The 19,715-nt window shown below is 52.8% G+C and overlaps 9 protein-coding genes; 6 read left to right on the forward strand and 3 right to left on the reverse strand.

Moving 5' to 3' along the window:
- Window positions 1-385: 385 nt before the first annotated feature.
- On the reverse strand, window positions 386-1,429 carry RCC_06981 (probable 40S ribosomal protein S0; the record flags this gene model as incomplete). XM_023772241.1 has 2 exons in its annotated part: window positions 386-1,133; window positions 1,260-1,429. The coding sequence occupies 2 exons, from the start codon at window positions 1,427-1,429 to the stop codon at window positions 386-388; spliced, it is 918 nt and encodes a 305-aa protein (XP_023628009.1).
- Window positions 1,430-1,664: 235 nt separating this feature from the next.
- Window positions 1,665-2,798, forward strand: RCC_06982 (related to ribosomal protein S15; the record flags this gene model as incomplete). XM_023772242.1 has 2 exons in its annotated part: window positions 1,665-1,710; window positions 1,762-2,798. 2 exons carry the CDS (start codon window positions 1,665-1,667, stop codon window positions 2,796-2,798), a joined length of 1,083 nt encoding a protein of 360 aa, XP_023628010.1.
- Window positions 2,799-3,700: 902 nt separating this feature from the next.
- Window positions 3,701-4,612, reverse strand: RCC_06983 (related to 1-acyldihydroxyacetone-phosphate reductase; the record flags this gene model as incomplete). The annotated part of the gene is made up of 1 exon (XM_023772243.1): window positions 3,701-4,612. The coding sequence occupies one exon, from the start codon at window positions 4,610-4,612 to the stop codon at window positions 3,701-3,703; it is 912 nt and encodes a 303-aa protein (XP_023628011.1).
- A 352-nt stretch (window positions 4,613-4,964) lies between these two features.
- RCC_06984 (uncharacterized protein) lies at window positions 4,965-7,070 on the forward strand (the record flags this gene model as incomplete). XM_023772244.1 has 5 exons in its annotated part: window positions 4,965-5,098; window positions 5,194-5,447; window positions 5,498-6,043; window positions 6,096-6,669; window positions 6,722-7,070. The coding sequence occupies 5 exons, from the start codon at window positions 4,965-4,967 to the stop codon at window positions 7,068-7,070; spliced, it is 1,857 nt and encodes a 618-aa protein (XP_023628012.1).
- Window positions 7,071-9,827: 2,757 nt separating this feature from the next.
- On the forward strand, window positions 9,828-10,516 carry RCC_06985 (uncharacterized protein; the record flags this gene model as incomplete). XM_023772245.1 has 3 exons in its annotated part: window positions 9,828-10,157; window positions 10,217-10,326; window positions 10,381-10,516. 3 exons carry the CDS (start codon window positions 9,828-9,830, stop codon window positions 10,514-10,516), a joined length of 576 nt encoding a protein of 191 aa, XP_023628013.1.
- A 133-nt stretch (window positions 10,517-10,649) lies between these two features.
- RCC_06986 (uncharacterized protein) lies at window positions 10,650-11,180 on the reverse strand (the record flags this gene model as incomplete). The annotated part of the gene is made up of 1 exon (XM_023772246.1): window positions 10,650-11,180. One exon carries the CDS (start codon window positions 11,178-11,180, stop codon window positions 10,650-10,652), a length of 531 nt encoding a protein of 176 aa, XP_023628014.1.
- A 358-nt stretch (window positions 11,181-11,538) lies between these two features.
- RCC_06987 (probable ATP-dependent RNA helicase SUB2) lies at window positions 11,539-13,483 on the forward strand (the record flags this gene model as incomplete). XM_023772247.1 has 4 exons in its annotated part: window positions 11,539-11,773; window positions 12,250-12,636; window positions 12,715-13,075; window positions 13,129-13,483. The coding sequence occupies 4 exons, from the start codon at window positions 11,539-11,541 to the stop codon at window positions 13,481-13,483; spliced, it is 1,338 nt and encodes a 445-aa protein (XP_023628015.1).
- Window positions 13,484-14,025: 542 nt separating this feature from the next.
- Window positions 14,026-14,929, forward strand: RCC_06988 (probable ribosomal protein L24.e.A, cytosolic; the record flags this gene model as incomplete). XM_023772248.1 has 4 exons in its annotated part: window positions 14,026-14,076; window positions 14,398-14,541; window positions 14,600-14,814; window positions 14,869-14,929. The coding sequence occupies 4 exons, from the start codon at window positions 14,026-14,028 to the stop codon at window positions 14,927-14,929; spliced, it is 471 nt and encodes a 156-aa protein (XP_023628016.1).
- A 713-nt stretch (window positions 14,930-15,642) lies between these two features.
- On the forward strand, window positions 15,643-19,046 carry RCC_06989 (probable elongation factor 3; the record flags this gene model as incomplete). XM_023772249.1 has 2 exons in its annotated part: window positions 15,643-18,500; window positions 18,551-19,046. 2 exons carry the CDS (start codon window positions 15,643-15,645, stop codon window positions 19,044-19,046), a joined length of 3,354 nt encoding a protein of 1,117 aa, XP_023628017.1.
- Window positions 19,047-19,715: the final 669 nt, after the last annotated feature.

Genomic DNA, 19,715 nt, shown 5'->3' on the forward strand with positions numbered 1-19,715 from the left:
GGATCGCCTTGGAATATGCAAGGCACAATGGATCTGCATTAATCCAGCCCCACTACACATATGAATTGCATGCACATCACACACTTCACATGCAGTTTAATACACGGGACAAATCAGAGGTAGAGCCGGCGACGCCTGAGCTTGAGCATGTTGTAGAACTCTTTCAATCAAAGAAAGCTTGCTAAACTAACAGACCCGCGCAACTTTACGTCTACGCAACAAGAGACCAGCACAGGGCTTTCCCCCAAGCACATGCCGTCACATCTGACATGTATCTTGGGTATCTTTCCCTCATGAGTGCCGGTTCACCTCCAAGCCTGCTAGTAGCAAGCTTCTTGTAGAGAAAACTGTACGTTGAAATTTTTTTCTCATCTCATCTTTTTGTTTACCACTTTGGCTCAGAGGCAGGAGCAGCGCCCTCAGCCCAGCCCTGGTTGCCAGTCTCGACGGCCTCGGTGGTAGTGGCAGCCCAGTCACCACCAGCACCCTCAGCATCCCACGAAGAAGCACCAGCACCGGCGGTACCGCTAGCAGCAGCGAAAGCAGAGCCACCAGCATTGCCGACCTCCCACTCACTGCTGAAACCAGCATCCACGGGACCAGCACCGACCTCGTCAGCGCCTGGAACCTTGGCCTCATCCTGACCGGCAGAGTCCTTGTTCTCCTCGGCTTCAGGGTCGCGGTAGAAGTACAAATCGGTCATGACGTMCCACTCGGTGTCGCGGGTCGCGAGGGTTCCACGCAGACGGAGGACCTCACGGGCGAGCATCCACCAGACGAGACCAATGGCGTGACGACCCTTGTTGTTGGTGGGGATGGCCACATCGACGTACTCGGTGGGAGAGTCGGTGTCACAGAGGGCAACGACGGGGATGTTGACGTAAGAAGCCTCCTTGATGGCCTGGGCGTCGGTGCGTGGGTCGGTGACGATGATCAGGCGGGGCTCCTTGAAAGAGCGGGTGATGTAGTTGGTGAAGTTACCGGGGGTGAAGCGACCGGCGATGGGGGAAGCACCGGTGTGGGCGGCGAACTTGAGGACGGCACGCTGACCGTAAGGACGAGCGGAGATGACGGCAATGTCGGCGGGGTTGTCAATGGTGGCGATGATGCGCGCAGCCAGGACAATCTTCTCCCTGGGGAAATGTTGTTAGCTTTGTTGGAGTGAAGCATGCCGAAATAGCCAAAAAAGCTCAAATGCGCGTTCTTGAGGAAGAATATGTCGCATCCGTTCCACAGCTATAATCCCATAGTGAACATACCAGGTCTTGCCAATGTTGATCACATTGATGCCGTCTGGACGAGTCTTCCAGAGGTAAGGCTCCATGTGGACCTGCATGTTCTTGGAGCCAATGTGGCACTGGGCCGACAAGAGCATCYCGATGTCCTGAGCGGTAGCATTGAAGCTCGCGGGGAGGTTGTTGGGAGCCATCTTTGCGGATTGTCGTGGAAGATGGGAGGGAAAGAGAGGGAGTAGATGAAGCGCGTAGTGGTGGTGGTGTGGAGGGGATCTACGGTGCGAAAATAATGCTTGGCGAGGAATATCTCGTATAGATTTCGGATCGAGAAAGTTGGCCTGAGGATGTGGAAATGCGGAGATGGGCTCGGTGGTGTCTTGAGGACTGCACTGGACTAGAAGATTGAAGATTCATTCCATTGCTTCCACGATGCCGCCCAGAATACCCGTCGCGCAATGCCTACGGGTGCAGAGTGGTAATGCATACCCTCTCGTGATCAATCGCAGACAATTCTAATCAAATACAGCATCATCACGCGCCTTCTCCTCAACATCCCGATCGAATGCCTCGACAGTGGCGCAAAAGAGAAAGCACCGAGATCCATACGCAATTGCCCAGGCGAATGCAAAGAAAGCTGCGAAWCTGAGTCGACAAGAGGTACTGCGGGTGGAAAGGGCGGGAAACCTGGGAGATCCTATTCGAGGCACGACGACCCCATTTGTACAATCATTTGACACGGCCACTCCCCCGACCGAATCATCGAAATCATCCACCACCGACAATGACAATCACCTCAACTTCTATCTCAGCAAAGATGAACTGGAGCAGGGCGTCGAGCACAGCAAATGGCTGACCCATCCCCTTCCCGAGGACCTATCTTCCACATCCTCACAGCCCCTCGACATCTCCCTCGACATCTCTCCCGAAGAAACTAACCTAACATCTCCCACCGACTACTCCGACGCCAGCAAACAGAGACTCCCCCCGGACGTGGCCAACAGCTTCAAAGACATATTGTCCAGCTTCTCCAACGAGTCGGACGCCCAAAAAAAGGAATGGGAAGAAACCAACCGCAGCATTCTCACAGACCTCACGCCCGAAGAACGCTCCAAGATTCTGGAAGAAGAACACAACACCGCTCAAGAAGCCCTCCGCCGCATCTCMTCCCTCTCATTATCCTCCTCCGCCGACCGTCTCCGCATCAACAAACAACGCTGTATTGACGTTTTTGGGAGACACAATACCGACCACTCCCTCCCACCCAAACCCGCTGCCGCTAACCCTCATGTCTTGCAAAAGGGTGAGCGCGTAGGTCCAGATACGGGGAGCTCGGAGGTTCAGGTGGCAATTCTGACGGCCAAGATTCGATCTCTGGCCGATTTCTTGGAGACTAGAGGCACGACGGACAAACACGGCAAGAGAGATTTGCGATTGTTGGTGCATCGACGGGCCAAGCTGTTGAAGTATTTGAGGAAGAAGGAGAGGGGTGGGCCGAGATGGCAGCATCTTGTCGAGACGCTGGGATTGACGGATGGGACGTGGAAGGGGGAGATTACGCTGTAGAGGGAGGTGTGTATCTCATAGGCATCATTGTACAGAATACGAAAGCGGGCTTGCAAGTACATGACTGGCATTTCCAAGTGAATCACTTCTAGGTCCATCACAATGTAGGAAAGAACGCCGCATTCCGTCCTTGTTGAAGAACGATGTCGAAGCTAAAGCTTCAAGCGGAGCTAGCTGCTCAGGCTCAGATTCCAGGTGACCTTTCCACAAAGGCATCGTCTCTCCCTCTCTCTGTCTCTCTGAAGCTGCCCCGCGGTCGTGTATTAGTCAATTGGCTTCTACTGTTCTGAGAGAATGTCGGAGGTGGCAGTTCTTCTTCTTCCTCCATGCCAGAGCTTCGACTTTTGGGAGATCTAGCATTTATGGGCCAAGGTGTCGTGGGTGGAAGTGGAAGGAAAGGTTCTGCTTCGGATATTGATGTTGATGGTGATTTGTTTCTAGTAGGGTAAGGGTTGGGGTAGTGATGATAACTTTTTCCAAGTGCCCTTGAATGGTGGGAGAATCTGTTTTGGACGTTGGAAGATGGACTGTTGACGGCGAACGTTCGATCGCTGTCTAGTATTGTGAAGCTGGGTGTTTTGTGGACACTGGTGTTCTTTGAGTCTTGGCTGAGCTATCGTTATGGCGTCTGTGACGATGGCCTCCTGGTCAGATGTGGTCATATCCCGGCAGTGCCACAATTGCATTACACTGAGAGGAGACGCCTACCCTGGGCGAAAGATCTTGACCGGATACAAGGAGCCCTGGAGGCGTGGAAGTAAAAGCACCCAAAGAATGTGTTCGCTCAGTCCTGCGTAAGCTCGATTCTTCTCCCTATCGATGGTGTTTTAAGAAGCAAAGCAAAGCTCGGTACGATCCATCAATGTAGACTGACAGGACCAGAACCTCCTCAATGTGTTTGATCAGTCATACTGGAAATCCTGCTCGTGCTCTTCACTCTCAGTCTTGAGAAGATGCAAATCGAAACCTTGGACATTCAGGGAGTCCATCAGCCAAGTCGGACATAGCCAATACACCCATGACAACCACGTCGCTCGATATCCTTTTCGGATGTACGTTGGCGTTGTCTCCTTTAACAGCTCCTCCACTGTACTCTCCGCGACAGCCCATCGATCATGTCCATTCGCTTCCTCAAACTCCCCTCCATACTTTGCATCCACGGCAGCTTTCACCGGCACATACAAAGACGTCTCGCCGATAGTCCCACCGATTCTATGTCGAAAGAACTCCGTCTTGACAGCCGAAGTAATCAACACAACAACCTTGACTCCCAGTGGTTCAAATTCCACCCTCATGGTATCGCTCAAACTAATCACCGCTGCTTTGGAAGAGGAATWTACTCCCATGAACGGCATGTTGAAGCCTTGCAGTCCGGATATACTCGCTTGATTCACAWCTATTCCCTTCCCGACACGCAGTAACGGAAAGAAAGCTTGCGTAACAGCCAGCATGCCCCAGACGTTGACTTCATACTCCTTTCTCGCTGCCCCGAGATCGGCATCGAGTAGAGGGACATAGTAGCCATATCCTGCATTATTGAAGAGGAAATGGAGAGTGCCGTCTGTGAGATGATGCACATATTCCAAAGCGGAGGCTATTGAGGATGGAGATGTCACGTCCAAGGGAAGTTCAATGAGGAAGCCGTGAGATGGCTCTTGGGGTGCGGTATGGGATGTTCTGACAAAGGATACATCTGTTGCTATGATGTTTATCCCACGGGTGAGGAGGGAGTGGGAGGTTGCTTCTCCGAGACCTCCTGGCGAGCAGCCGGTTACGAGGGCCCATTTCCTTTCTTTGATTCCAGGAGCCGACATCTCATGAAGTTCGTGTTCTTACGAGAATCTTGCTCCGAGAGAAAAAGGGCTGTGTGGTCATGTTATTCTTCGCTGTCGTGAGCTGAAAAACACCGTCGATAAGGCCACCGGCGCCGCGGGTTAGTGGTCATGCCTTCGAAGGTAATATCATAAGTTGCTGCTATTGAGGCCGAGTGGAAAGGGGTTTACGGTCGGTGAATCCTGCCGAAAACAAGCGTCCCACATGTTTAGAACGCGAGTGTGTACCAAATGGGATCCACTCTTCTTCACTCGCGTTCAACAACAACATCACACTCATTGCATTCAATGGATGTTCATTTTCTGGATGAGATGAATTCAGGAATACGATAACATGAAAGAAGCGGAAGCGTGGAAGGCCATCGCCACGGCAAATATCCTTCAAGCTCGAAGCAAAAGCGGCCGCAGGGGCACGAAGTCACGCACTGGCTGTCTGCTCTGCAAGCATCGAAGGGTCAAATGCGATGAGTGAGTGAACCGCAATGTGGAATGCGTGCTTCAAATTCCCCCCCCCTAGCCTCAAAGCTTGAGAATGCGTGCTAATCCTTTGCTTTTCATGATAGGGGTCGTCCTCGTTGTCAGCAATGCTCAACAGCAGGACGAAAATGCGAGTATGCGGGATCTAAGTCGCCACCAGAGCCCTCCCGATCTTCGTCTCCCAGCGAGGACAGCAGTGTCTCAACGATTGAGCGACAGTTGTCTCCGTGGGCTCTGAATCCCGGTGACAAACGAACATTTGACTATTTCCTTTCTTGGACGGCACCGCGGATGGGTGGTTCGTCGATGGACAAGCCGTTTTGGTGTGGTCCGATGCTTTGTAAGTGGYGCCTCACTTGCAGCTCTTACCTACGTCTAATATCACTGTAGCACTTGCTCAAAGCGAGCCTGTGATCCTCGATGCTCTGCTGGCCATCTCAATCCTTTATGAACATCCTCAATACATGAAGACATTCCTAACTAACAATGAACATTATCCCACACCCAGGGATCACCCTGCAATTTCTCCAGTCTCAAGCATTGATAACAACTATGCATCTGCGCTGCGATACTACAATCGATCGATGAAGACATTGAGGAAGCAAGTCGAAGCCAACAAGGCAAGCACACTGTTGGCGTTGGTCTCTTGTATGCTTTTCACATGCATCGAAGTCATCAGAGATTCCGTCTTCTCGGCTCTCGCCCTCCTCACGAATGGAATCAAGCTGCTCGAACAAGTCAGCTCTTGTCCTCTTGCTTCGGATGATGCGCTTTTCAAACCAACGAGGCAGATTTTGATCAGGATGAGTCTTACAGCTGCTGCGTTTGGGCATTGGCTGCCGATTGACATCACCCCTCATCCTTTCATCGGCGGGGAAGACGTCGTGTTCCATAGTCTGGAAGATGCTCGCGATGCGCTGTTTGCGCTCAATCAGGGTGCGTATCTTATATGGAGGTGACTCTTGTTGAACCGTCTAACCTACTATAGACGGTCATAGATTTCTGCAAGATGCTGCGCGGTTGTGGAAGGAATTCACAGAGGCGTCAGATGCCTCACATCCCGACAATCAATCCAACTTGGACACCTCACCATTCGAACATCTATCGGATCCGGAGGAAGACCAATCTCAAAACCAAGACGACGTACTCTACACCCTTCGCTACGGCTGCAGCGCAGAAGCAGCGGTCACGAAACATCCAGGCCAAGAAGACATCCCCTTCATGCTCTACGAGGCAGCCATGTACGGAGATTTGTCCCTACTCATACCTCCTGTCATCCAAACTGCGGGCGACGATCTAGAGCATCGTATTCGTGAGTGGTACCACGTGTTCGTGCGCAGTGGACTTGCCAGAGACCATGACGATGCGGCGTGCAGCTTGCAGATGCTCTACCATGTGTTGCTCGTGAGTGTTGCGGTTCGAATGGCACCCATGCAGACCGCTTTTGATGACTATACTTACCACTTTCGGGAAATTCTTCGATTGGCGGCGGCCTACAATACAAAGAAGTCGGTTGAGAGAGCGGTGTTTACGTTGGAGGTTGGAGCTCTCGCGCCACTTTGGTAAGGATGCCGTGGGGGATGATGCAGGCGGTGAAACTAACATCCATTTCAGGTTCGTGATCTTGAAGTGTCGGATTCCGTCTCTACGAAGGCAGGCTTTGAGTCTACTTTCGACGGGCGTTGAAAAGGAGTCCGTCTTTGGAGCAAGGTCTATGGGCGAGATTGGCGTACGTATCATTGCATTCGAAGAGCAAGGTCTTGGGCTTTCCTTGCCATCACTGGGACGCACTTCCCCAATGCAGGATATTGACGATGATCGCACACCCTTCGAGGAGCAGAGGATCCAGAACCTCGAGATTCTGGTTAATAGAATTGTGGGGAGATTTGAGGTGCGGCTTACGCGATATCTGAGAGGAGCAGAGGGACGCCTTTACAAGGATGTCACGGACGTGCCGCTGTGAGTGGGCCGCCGCCGCCGGCGAGTCGCTTCATATCGGAGATTCCGTTACTGTTCGCGATGGTGTGCCGATTTCCGCGATGGCGTGCCAGATCTTCGACCAGGCAAGCAGGAGGACGAGATGACACTCTTGCAGAAGCCAGGGGAAGCCCATACCCCGAGCAAGGTTCGACGTCACCGGCACATCGGCAAGAGCTTCTTCGCAACGTCCTTTTAGGGGATGGCGTCAAAGGAACAATTAATGTCTCTTGGCGTTCCGCCGGTGAATGGTCAACAGCGCCAGTCTCTTGGCCCAACCCGCGCTAAACGCTGGCTGTAACTCGCATAGAGTTCACTGGAGATTCCTCAGGCTTAACAGCGTTACAGCGCCCAGCCCTCGCTGTGATCTGCAGAGATTACCAGTGGTCGTAGTCAGGCCCGACCGTTGACGTGTTCTGCCCAGGCAGGACCTCGAGACGCAGACACAGCATAAATGCGCGTGCAGGGAAGTTACACATCTGCAGTAGTGCACCTACTGTACGCGCTCGCGGCGAAAGCCGGCGAATCCCAGGGGTCGATGCATGGGGACCTTGAAGGGGCATTATACGGACACTTCTTGGTGGTGGCCTGAGTCGACCGATGTCTCTATATACACATCTACTCGAGTATTGAGATCCAGCTCTACTCAGGGGTAAACCGATTAGATTCACGAAGCAAACCCGGCTCTCGTCGAGGGATCTGGTGAAAGCAGTCGGACGGATCTGACGACAACACCGCGCGAGAGCATCGGCATCGGATCACCAAAGCAATTGTGTTCACCGCTGCACGGAGCATCGCTCTGCATGTTGCCGAAGCAGACCCCTGGAAGTAAGTCAGAGGATCATGCAGCTTTTACAGTACTAAATCCCTGCGAGGACACTTCACAATCTCTTCACACCGCCCCTGCTAGCGCGAAAGGTGAAGAGACTGACAGGCCTCCCCACCGACCACAGCATCTGCTGTACACACAAACTTCTTCACAACCACAGAATTCGCACGTGCAGCGAAGCGAAGCCTTTTAAAACCGGGCCGATGGCACTACTGTCTGCACAATCAAATCGGCTATCACCCTTACTTCCCTGTACCTTGTGTCCAATCTCTATACCAGGTTGCTTTCTCGCCATGGTTGGGTAGCTTCAAGTTCACGACGCCAATTCGCTTCGGCTCGTGGTGCCGGGCTGTGCATATCTCCCCCCGCGAGGCGAGCGGCCCTTCGCTAGATCTTGCAGGACAAACCACCACGCCGAGCACGCTTATGTGGCATCTCGTGGGGCCGTGGGTGGTATCGGGTTCGCTGCAGGATCATGGTGAGCAAAAGAGGAGGATATGTCCGATGTGTTCTGCACGAAATCGCATAGTCGAAAGTCGTGCTGGTCGTTATCCCTGCTACGATGAACTGCTCGGGCACTTTGCATCTCGCTCGGCAACAGACCTCATCGCGGAAACTCGCGACCACAATGCACAATGATGGTGGGGGCGCGAATGTAACGCTGTATTGCTGTGGATCTTCCTTTCACAGTGACACATGTGGCATGTAAAAACTATGCATATCTGGTACGGACCAGTGATTGATTGGTGTTTATCAATAATAATCTGCGGGACTCGTCGAGGGCACTGTCTTCAGAAAGCGGTAACAGCAAGCACCAATGTCAATAATAATCGCGAATTCCTTTTCGTTCTGATGCCCACCGCTTCGGATTTGTTCCGCGTACACTGCACGTGGAGGTGAACAGTATTGTGCAAATCCTCGCTCATTCGTATTCGGAACGGACAGAGCGTCGCTGCAGGCGTGCAGATGCGAAGCAGGGATCCGATCCAACATCACCCAATAACGATGGAACCCCTTCCCTGACCATTGCAAACAGGTTCTAGCCTCTGCAGGCGAGCAGATGCGTAGCAGGGATGAGATCAACATCACCCAATAACGATCGAAACCCCACCCTAACCATTGCGGACAGATTCTAGCCTCTGCTGTGGGATACCAGTCCTGGCCAATGAACTGCCCGATCAGGCGAGAATGCCACGGCAGTCTCGCTACCAAGGATTCAAAAGGTTTTGCAACTACCTGAACAGTTGACCGCCGTTGACAAGCATTTCGCGAACCTTCCCCTGGTGCTGCGACACGTGCACAGCGGGAGGAGAGGCGTTGCAAGGAAGCCTGTCACCCTGGATTTGGAGATCTGTACTGCTGTCCCGGCCATCCCCACAGCATTCATGCCGGCTCTGGCGTGCAATATACGTGCAACCACTATCTGAGGTTAGCCATGCAAGCCACGGCATCGCAATCCGCGTCCGCGCCCAGCTGGCTTCACTCTGTTGGTTTGGAGGGTGGGCCTTTGTTGAGACGGGTCTAATGTACTCTCCACACCATAGCGTTGATTGAATGGACCGCCGATGCTGATCAGGCGAAATTGGTCTGAATCTCTCGCATGACATAGTCCAGGGTTAATTGTGATCAATCATCGATGGCTGCTGCTTCGCCCCACCACCATTCCTGGTTTATTACAGGTGAAAGGAATGTCGTGCAACCTTTCACAGTGGCGTGCAGCACACGAAACCAGGGTTGACAACGGGGCATCTCCAGAATGATGTTGGGAGCAAACGCAACAAGCTGAGTGTTGTTAAAAGAAGAAGCCTGTTCTTTGGGCAACCACAACACGACGCCTCGACAGCCTTTTGTGCTTCAACAATCGCAAATCCCGACCAAATTCTTCTTTGATAATCTCTCAAGCAAGTTGCAGAGATGAGTTCGTACGCACAACAGTATGGCCCTGGCCAGGTCTGGTACTATGAGGAGCCACCTCGGTCAGCTCCACCACCAGCTCCTGTTGTGCCTGTGAGATACTCCCATCACTCGGGAGATTTGTACAATCAGCCGCCCGTGTACAACAACTATGCTCCAGCCGATCCAGTACATCCCATCCAGAGCTCGACGACGTCGTTTGGCACTCCCACGACACCATTTGATACTCCCGCACCCTCCTTCGACAACTCCACCACCAGTGCTCGTCAGACAACTTCACCCGTGAGCGGTTCCGACCGCCGGCGATATCGGATCAAGCGGATACGTACTGTGAGTGTTGAGGGTATCCCTTGGAACGGCCAAGGGCTTATTTTTCTAACGCTTCGCAGGCTTGTGAAGAGTGTCGGAAACGCAAGCAGCGTTGCGATGGCAGCGAATATTGTGGTCCTTGTGTGGAACAAGGCACCCACTGCCGCTACCGGGACATACCGCCCGCAAAGTACGTCCACCGTTATCGCCATCAAAGCAACATTGTACTGATTGTCCCTCCCAGGAAGGACGCCATGATCCAGAAGATGCTACAACTGGTCGAGCAGCATAGCGAGTACCTCGAAAGCATCACCGAAGACATCGACGGCATCAATCGGTCGTTGAGAGACGTCGAGAAGAGACTGCCAAAACAGAAATGATGGCCAGGAGTTTCGGTGGCGTAATCGAGACACACAGCATGTGTTATGAATATTCTTATATGGTCCATTTTCCTTTGGGGGACCATTGTACTACGTTGTAGATGAGGAGATGAACCCGTCATGCCTTATGCAATCATTTGGACGGAGAAATGACAGCTACTCCGGCGTCAGCTGAAGAGATCTTCCTCCTCTCACCTTTCTTTCTCTGGCGCATTGTGGTCGTGGGAAACCGCTTCTTGGTCCCACATGCCATGCATTCCAGCACCAGCATATCTGCATGCGGCTTTTGACCACCGCGAGACAGATTCTCGGTGAATTTATAGCATGTCTCTCCCTCGAGCAGAACTCMATTGCAAGTCTTGCAAAAGCCGCGCTTGACCGAAGTGTCCAGGCGGATTTGAGCCTTTAAAGCGACCTGACGCAGCTGAGAGGAAAGATGGTGAGGAAGACCTGTAGTGGTGGAATGTGATGGTTTGACTCCCGCGACTGACGATGTGTCCAATCCATCCGATGGAGGTGCACGAGTGAGCGARGCATCCGCATGATCTTGCGAGTCCTTCGAAGCACGTGCTAGATGCAACGCTGCTTGGTGAAGAAATGCGACTCGCGCATGGAGGTGCCTGTTAGGCACGCCTTTTGCGCCTTTGATCTTTTCTTTGGCCATCCAGTGGAATGTTGTAAACCGCTGTTCATGTGTATGAATGTTTATATATATATGATGAAGTCATAGACAGAAGTGGTGGAAAAAGCCCAATGACAGCTGACATAAGCGTTCGCGAGGAAGGAGCGGACCTTTGCTTTGTCAAGACCACCTCTCCATTCTTCATTCCATCACCACCCGAGCAAATTTCGCCGCAACCAGWAGCAATCATCATCTCTCATCCTCCGACGATCGCCGCATCCTCATCGTCGAGTAAACTCGCCAGCCTCATCACCGCTCCACCCGACTCGAGCAGGCTACAGCTCGACCGCGCGCGACAACATCTTCCACCTCCCCCACTAACACACGCGTCACCGCCATCATGTCCGCCGGCGAAGAAGATCTCATCGATTACTCCGACGAGGAGCTTCAGCCAACTGACGGCGCAACCGGTGCTGCTGCCTCCAATGGCGATGCCAAGAAGGGCGATGCTGGAACTGGCGACAAGGCAAAGGGCAGCTACGTCGGAATCCATTCGACCAGTTTCCGCGACTTCCTCTTGAAACCCGAGCTTCTCAAGGCTATTACGGACTGCGGCTTCGAGCATCCATCTGAGGGTTAGTCATCTCCGTAAATCCTGATTAGAGCCCACCAGCGAGTCCAGCCCGAGCGAGCGAGGAGCGTCCGTCCACAATCCATCTAGTCCATCAGAAAAGGCTCGAGTATGGAGCGCGCACAAACTAGCCATTGAAAGCGGGGAGAATCAGAGATTTCATGCGCAAGGCGCGTTGAGCCAGTGTGCTGTGCACCTGCGAGTTGGGGCATGCATGTCGCGCGATGAGGAACAATGAAGGAGCTGTTGCATACAACGACACTAGGATGGTGTTCGGGACTTGCGCGGCGAGGCGCATGGCGAAGAACGTGGAAGGCTTGACCATCACGATCTGACCGCTCGCGATCAATGCGTCGTGCTTGGCTAAGAACGCGACACGGATGTGATAGACTGATGGATGGATGGACGGATGGACGCTCTTCTCGCGCTTTTTCTTCATGCGAAACCATTGGACGAACACTCTCTAACATATCACTCCAGTGCAGCAAAACTGCATCCCTCAGGCCATCCTTGGAACCGATGTTCTATGCCAGGCCAAATCTGGTCTCGGTAAGACAGCCGTCTTTGTGCTGTCGACTCTTCAGCAGATGGAGCCCGTAAACGGCGAGGTCAGCGTGCTCATTCTATGCCACACCCGCGAATTGGCTTTCCAAATCAAGAACGAGTACATTCGTTTCAGCAAGTACATGCCTGAAGTGAGAACCGAGGTCTTCTACGGAGGCACCGACATCAAGGAGAACGAGAAGATTCTCAAAAACAAAGAGACCCACCCACACATCATTGTCGCAACCCCTGGTCGTCTCAACGCTCTGGTTCGCGAGAAGAAGTTGCGTCTTGGAAGTGTTCAGCGCTTCGTTCTGGACGAATGTGACAAGATGCTTGACCAGATTGGTRAGTTGTTCTTCATATGCTGAGACTGAACGTGCTCTTGCTAACCATGAATAGACATGCGCCGCGATGTCCAGGAAATTTTCCGTGCTACCCCAACACAAAAGCAGGTCATGATGTTTTCCGCGACGCTCTCACAAGCAGTCCGACCCATCTGCAAGAAATTCATGCAGACTCMGCTGGAACTGTTCATCGACGACGAGAAGAAGCTCTCCCTCCATGGTCTTCAACAGTTCTACATCAGCAGCAAGGAAGAGGAGAAGAACAGGCGCCTGAACGACCTGCTCGACGAGTTGACTTACAACCAAGTCATCATTTTCGTCAAGAGCAGCAGCCGTGCGCAAGAGCTCGACCGTCTCTTGGTGGAGTGCAACTTCCCATCCGTTTGTGTCTATGGCMACCTCCCTCAGGAAGAGCGGTACGTATCCCTTGATCGCATTCGTGTTGAGTGTGCACTAACAAACTTCACAGTATCAAGCGCTACACAGCCTTCAAGAATTTCGACAAGCGTATCTGCGTCAGCACTGATGTTTTCGGTCGTGGTATTGATATCGAGCGTATCAACCTGGCTATCAACTACGACATGCCAGACTCTACCACCAACCCTGGCGCATCCGACAAGGAGTCGCTCAACCAAGCTGCTGACACCTACCTTCACCGTGTCGGCCGTGCTGGTCGTTTCGGTACCAAGGGTGTTTCCATCAGCTTCGTCAGCTCCGAGCGCGACATGGAAGTGCTCAAGACAATCGAGGCTCGTTTCGAGAAGAAGATTGATGAGTACCAGGAGGGTGGCCAGAACACCGTTCTGAAGGAGGGCGAGGAGTAAGGAAAACGTGGATATGCATTGCGCTCTGCGATAGACAGGGGAATGGGCGTTTCCTTGAGAATGGGATGGGGATGATACTTGGTTGTGGGATCGAAATGAAAGGCTTTCTTTAGGCTTATCGAATGTACTACCACAAAAAGCGACTCGGCTTTGACCTGCTTATTTTGTCTCGCTGTGCACTGTAATGAACGGCGAGAACGATGAATGGAGTGGGTGGGCATAGTCTTTGACGAAGGAGTTGATGGCTTGTCTTGAGCCATTCACATGCGAAGTAACCGTCAAGATTCATTCTATCCATGCAGTATGCACCGTCAACAACGAGGTTCAATACATAGAGGAGGAGGCTGCACAGTGTGCTGACGTTTCTGACTGAATTTGGCCGCTGCTTCTTGATTTCGTGCCAATTATCTTGACGCCATCACTTTCGCCGACGAGTCTTCGCCAAGGCGGAGCTTAGCGAGCCACTTCGAGAATCGAACTGCCCACCACTCTGTCAATTTCGCTTTGAGGAGGACAACTAACCACAGCACAACACCGCCGCTATGCGTACCTACGAAGACACCTTCAGCGGTCAGAAGATCTACCCCGGAAAGGTGTGTAATTTGCGCTCCGATTATTGCGCGTCTGGATGCGAACAGCCCGAATTCCGCTCCCAAGTGTCATGTGTGAGGATGATGGTGCAAGATGGTGGATTGGCTCGAGTGCATGGGTGGTCAGATATGGCGGACACAGGTCACTGCAATTTGTGCACTTGGTGTCGGTGGTGATGGGATATGCAAAGAGTGGATGGAGATTTGAGGAGAAAGTGATGATATGGGACGACACAACCACACATGACATTTGGCGCGTGGGCGTTCGCGCGGGACAGCACATTTCATGGCCTATGAACACGCAACTGACAGCGTGATGTACAGGGCAAGCTCTTCGTCCGCTCGGACAGCAAGATCTTCCGTTTCCAGAACGGCAAGACCGAGTCCCTTTTCCTCCAGCGCAAGAACCCTCGCCGCATCGCGTGGACCGTCCTCTGCCGGAGACAGCGGAGAAAGGGTATCTCTGAGGTATGCAGAAATGGGATGTGTCCTGTTGGAAGATACAATTGCTCACACTCCATCACAGGAGCAAGCCAAGACCCGCCGCCGCAAGCAGGTCAAGTCTCAGCGTGCTGTCGTTGGTGCTTCTCTCGATGTCATCAAGGAGCGCCGCTCAATGAGGCCCGAGGCCCGCTCTGCCGCCCGCGCAGAGGCCATCAAGGCTGGCAAGGAGAAGCGCAGCGCCGCACAGAGCGTCAAGAAGGCTGAGAAGGCCAAGACCGCGGCTCACACCACCGGCCGGTATGTTCATCTACATGAATGCAACTTGATAATCCAATACTAACCACATCGTAGTGTCGTTGGAAAGCAGGGCGCCAAGGGAGCCGCACCAAAGGTCAAGGCTACGACCCGCTAAACAAAACAAATGCAACGGCTTGATGTTTTCGGTGAGCATGAGGGATGCATAGGGATGGACCACGGTTGTCCTCGAGACATGGCAATGCTGCACATACGTCTGCGGATGGGCAGACGCAGCGGAGTTCTTAGGCTTGACATTTGCACCAACGGCTTTTCCTGCAACACCATAGTGATCCCAAAAATGAGGTTGTGAAGGTGTTTGATTGAAAATCCTTTTTAACGATGTGAAACATGTACTGTGTCAAATCTTCATCCTTCATCCCTAGGTATCATAATCGTTCCGGTGAGAGGCCAGTTTTTACATGCTGCGCTACATTCAGGCCTGCGATATCCCGCGGTCAAAATCCAGCTGCACGTGCTAGCCCTATAGGTCGGAAGTCTGGTTTTTGGTAGAGAGGTATCGGAAGGCCCCGCAGCAATTTTCGGGTCGTTGTGATCCCTTAAAATAATTTTATGAGAGGGGCTCTCTCCGTCTCTCCCTGAACACCCACCACCTGTCCTAGCGACAACTCTCCTCTCTGTGTGGAATTTGCATTTTACGGCCTCAGCAGAAACATATACTGCTCTAGGCTACCCTCGCGCTATCTGAAGAACCCAGCGACATCACCATCGGCCGTCAGTCCCTCTCTGGATTTGTGCGGCGTCGACGAAGATTTCCACGTCCGCTAGAGGATGCCTCACATCGAGTCTCCTACAATGTCGACTCCCACCATGGTCGCCAGCAAGAGTGCGCCGCCGTCACCAGACGACGTGGCTGCCCTTTCCGCCACAATCTACACCTCCAAAACCTCGCAGGAGTCACTGGACGCCTCATACGCAATGACGGACATCATGCTCAACAGTGTCGGTGTTCGCGGTCTTTCACAGTACAACTTGATTGCCGATGCGCTCAAATTTGCCTCGGACAAGAAAAACCCTGGCCGAAGGGAGGGTGCCATGTTCGCCCTCGGTGCTATCTTTGAGCGCTTTCCACCCAAGGCGCGCCTCAGCGAGGTTGTCTTCCTTCTCCAGGAGGAAACTCTATTCCCGTGCGTCTTGGACGCACTAGCCGACCGAGGAGCCGCTGTCAAGGAGGGTGCTCGTTACGCTATTGATGCTCTTTACGGTCACTTGTCCTCCGAGGCCAAAGTCTACGGCCTGCTTCCCCTCCTCATGACATATTTGCGCAAGAAGACGGGAAAATGGCAGGGTACCGTCGGTGCTTTCGAGCTTATCGGACGCATGGCCGACGATGCCAAGATTGGAATGGAAAGCAAGGAGATTGAGGAGAACAAGGACCTGCTACGTGAAGCACTGGGCAAGCATTTGGCCACGATGATCCCAATCGTCGAGGGCGGTATGCACGACCTCAAGTCCGAGGTCTCCAAGCAGTCGCACAAGACCATGAACAGTCTCACAGGCCTGCTCCAGAACGACGATGTGGCACCACGCATTCCGCTTCTGATAAAGAGCATGGAGGACCCAAGTGAAGATGCGCAGAGAAAAGCGATTCACGCGCTCAGTCAGACGACCTTCGTGACTGTTGTCACATCTCCAGTGCTTGCACTCCTCACACCACTTTTGGAGCGCGCTCTCAACACCCCCACCACTCCTCAGGAGGTTCTCAGACAGACTCTTGTTGTCGTAGAGAACTTGACCAAGCTTGTGCACGATCCAGTCGAAGCACGAGCTTTCTTGCCAAAGCTCAAGCCTGGTGTACAGTCTGTTCGCGATCGTGCATCCCTCCCCGAAGTGCGCGAGATCGGTCAAAGAGCTCTGGATGTTATTCTGAAGGCGATTGGTGAGGTTACGAACGGCGCCGATGACCGCTCCCACCAGCCAATTGAGCGAACCAGCGCCGACGAGGTCGCTGCCCTACTTGAGAAGGAGATCAAGAAGAACGGAGGCATGCTCAACTACCCTGGCGATTCAGAACTGTGGCCACACGCCAAGAAGTTCATTTCGGACAGCGTTGCTGAAGATGCCAACCAGCGTGCTTTGACCCGCATTGTCCGCAATGTTGAGCCCTACCTCCAGCCTCTGCTGGATGACGGCAAGGCAGCACTCGTTGCCCAGGCCTTGCTCGAGTTCTACACATCTGAGGATGCTCGCAAGTTTGGTGTGCCCGAGAAGGAAGACGACGGCGAGGTCGAGATTGTTAATGCCAACTTCTCCCTCGGATACGGAGGCATGCTGCTGCTTTCCCACACAAACCTGCGTCTGCTCAAGGGCCACAGATATGGTCTTTGTGGCCGCAACGGTGCTGGAAAGTCTACCCTGATGCGCTCCATCGCCACCGGCAAGCTTGACGGTTTCCCATCTCAGGATGAGGTCAAGACCTGCTTCGTTGAGCACAACCAGGGAGAAGACGCCGAGATTACTATTCTTGACTACTGCCTTAAGGATGAAGCAATCAAGAGCGAAGGTCGTGAGCGTATTTCTGCTGTCCTGGAGGAGGTCGGCTTCAGCTCTGGACCTGATGGTCGTCAAGAGCAAAAGGTCGGCAGTCTTTCTGGTGGATGGAAGATGAAGCTCGCTCTCGCCAGAGCCATGTTGATGCGTGCTGATGTCTTCCTGCTCGACGAACCCACCAACCATTTGGATGTTGCCAACGTCAAGTGGCTCCAAGAGTACCTGAAGACCCACACCGACATCAGCTCTCTGATTGTATCTCACGACTCCGCTTTCTTGGATGAGGTCTGCACAGACATTTACAACTACGAAAACAAGAAGCTGGTCCACTACAAGGGTAACCTCGCCGATCTGGTCAAGGTTCGCCCAGAAGCCAAGAGCTACTACACCCTCAGTGACTCTCAGGTTCAGTTCAGATTCCCTCCCCCTGGAATCCTCACTGGTGTCAAGTCCAACACTCGTTCCATCCTCCGCATGACCAACTGCACATTCACATATCCTGGTGCCACGAAGCCCAACTTGCATGAAGTCAGTGGTGCCCTTACTCTCAGCAGTCGTGTGGCAATCATCGGACCCAACGGTGCTGGTAAATCCACCCTCATCAAGGTCCTCACCGGCGAGACCATTCCTCAGACTGGTCGTGTCGAGAAGCACCCCAACTTGCGTATTGGCTACATCAAGCAGCACGCGCTTGAACACGTTGAGATGCATCTTGAGAAGACACCCAACCAGTACCTTCAGTGGCGTTATGCCAACGGTGATGACCGTGAAGTGCTCATGAAGCAGACCCGTGTCCTCACTCCAGAGGACAAGGCACAGATGGACAAGTTCATCCAGATTGGAGACGGCAAGGGCGCTCGTCAGATCGAGGCTCTGATCGGTCGTCAGAAGTACAAGAAGAGTTACCAGTACGAGGTCAAGTGGGTGAACGAGCTTCCAAAGAACAACACCATGGTTTCTCGTGAGACGCTTGTTGAGCTTGGCTACCAGAAGCTCATTCAAGAGTTTGACGACCACGAGGCCAGTAGAGAAGGTCTTGGTTTCCGTACACTGGAGCCGAAGGTCATCTCCAAGCACTTTGAGGATATCGGCCTGGATCCCGAGATTGCCAACMATAACGAGATTAGCGGCCTGTCTGGTGGACAAAAGGTCAAGGTTGTGCTTGCTGGTGCTATGTGGTGAGTTGGATTGACAGTCTAGATGAAGGGCAAGACTAACACAATCGCAGGAACAACCCGCATTTGCTCGTTCTTGATGAGCCTACCAACTTCTTGGACAGAGATTCTCTCGGAGGTCTCGCTGTCGCCATTCGCGACTACAAGGGAGGTGTTGTCATGATCTCCCACAACGAAGAGTTCGTCGGTGCTCTCTGCCCTGAGCAGTGGCACGTCAACGATGGTCGCCTGACACAAAAGGGTCACCTCGCTGTGTCTCTCGACCGTTTCGAGGACTCGCGCCCCGGTTCCTCTCTTGCATCTTCTGCAGCTCCTAGCACGGCTGCAAGCTCTGCCGCCCCATCTGCCAATGGTACTCCCATGGGTTCTGGTGCACAGAGTGAAGCCGAGGATGGTGGCGATCTCAAGTTCCGTGCTCGCAAGAAGAAGACGAAGCTCACACGTGCCGAGAAGAAGGAGCAGGAAGTTCGCCGACGTCTGAGACACATCGAGTGGCTCAACAGCCCCAAGGGTACACCTCACCCTCCGGACTCTGACGCCGAGGAGTAATGGTTGAATGGCGAAGGACGAGAAATCTAATCTTCTGCATTTCTACAGAGGGCATGCCTTTCTCATACGATGCTCACGCTTTGAGACTGGTGGCCGAGGCGTTGCGGAGTTCTATACAGTGATGATTACGGGGCTGATGAAGCAAAGCGGAGCAGTAAAAAGTGCATTTTCCGGCGTTGCCTTCGTTTGGGTTGAAAGATGCGATTGAGATTCCCTGGCTCATTGCCTGATTGATAGATGGATAGAATAGTACGCTCGTGATGATTGTCGTGCGAACGAAATGCAAACGTTACACTGTTGTATGCTCTTCAACGTGGTGATCTCGTCTTGCTTTTTCTGATTCCTTCAGCATTTGGTCTGTCGAAAGAGCCAGTGTTGATTTGGTTGCTAAACACATGCTCGAAAGCATCATTCGAAGAAGATCCGCCGACATGTCTTTGGAAAACAGTTCAATATTATTCAATCATCGTATCGATCTTGACCACACTCTATGCGGGAGCACTTTCCTCCCAGTCGAGGAGGAATTGCTTGGCAAAAAATCATCAGTCAGCCACTAAGCATCTTCCACATCGAATTTCGCTGCACCTGCAACTTTTCCCCGCCCGCTTCTCCCACGACTCACCATTAATCACCCAGGTAAGCAATCCTCTTGTGCTGGCAGGGCTGAGA

This window comes from Ramularia collo-cygni (genome assembly GCF_900074925.1).
Source record: "Ramularia collo-cygni strain URUG2 genome assembly, contig: RCC_scaffold10, whole genome shotgun sequence".
In the NCBI taxonomy this organism is placed as follows: Eukaryota; Fungi; Ascomycota; class Dothideomycetes; order Mycosphaerellales; family Mycosphaerellaceae; genus Ramularia; species Ramularia collo-cygni.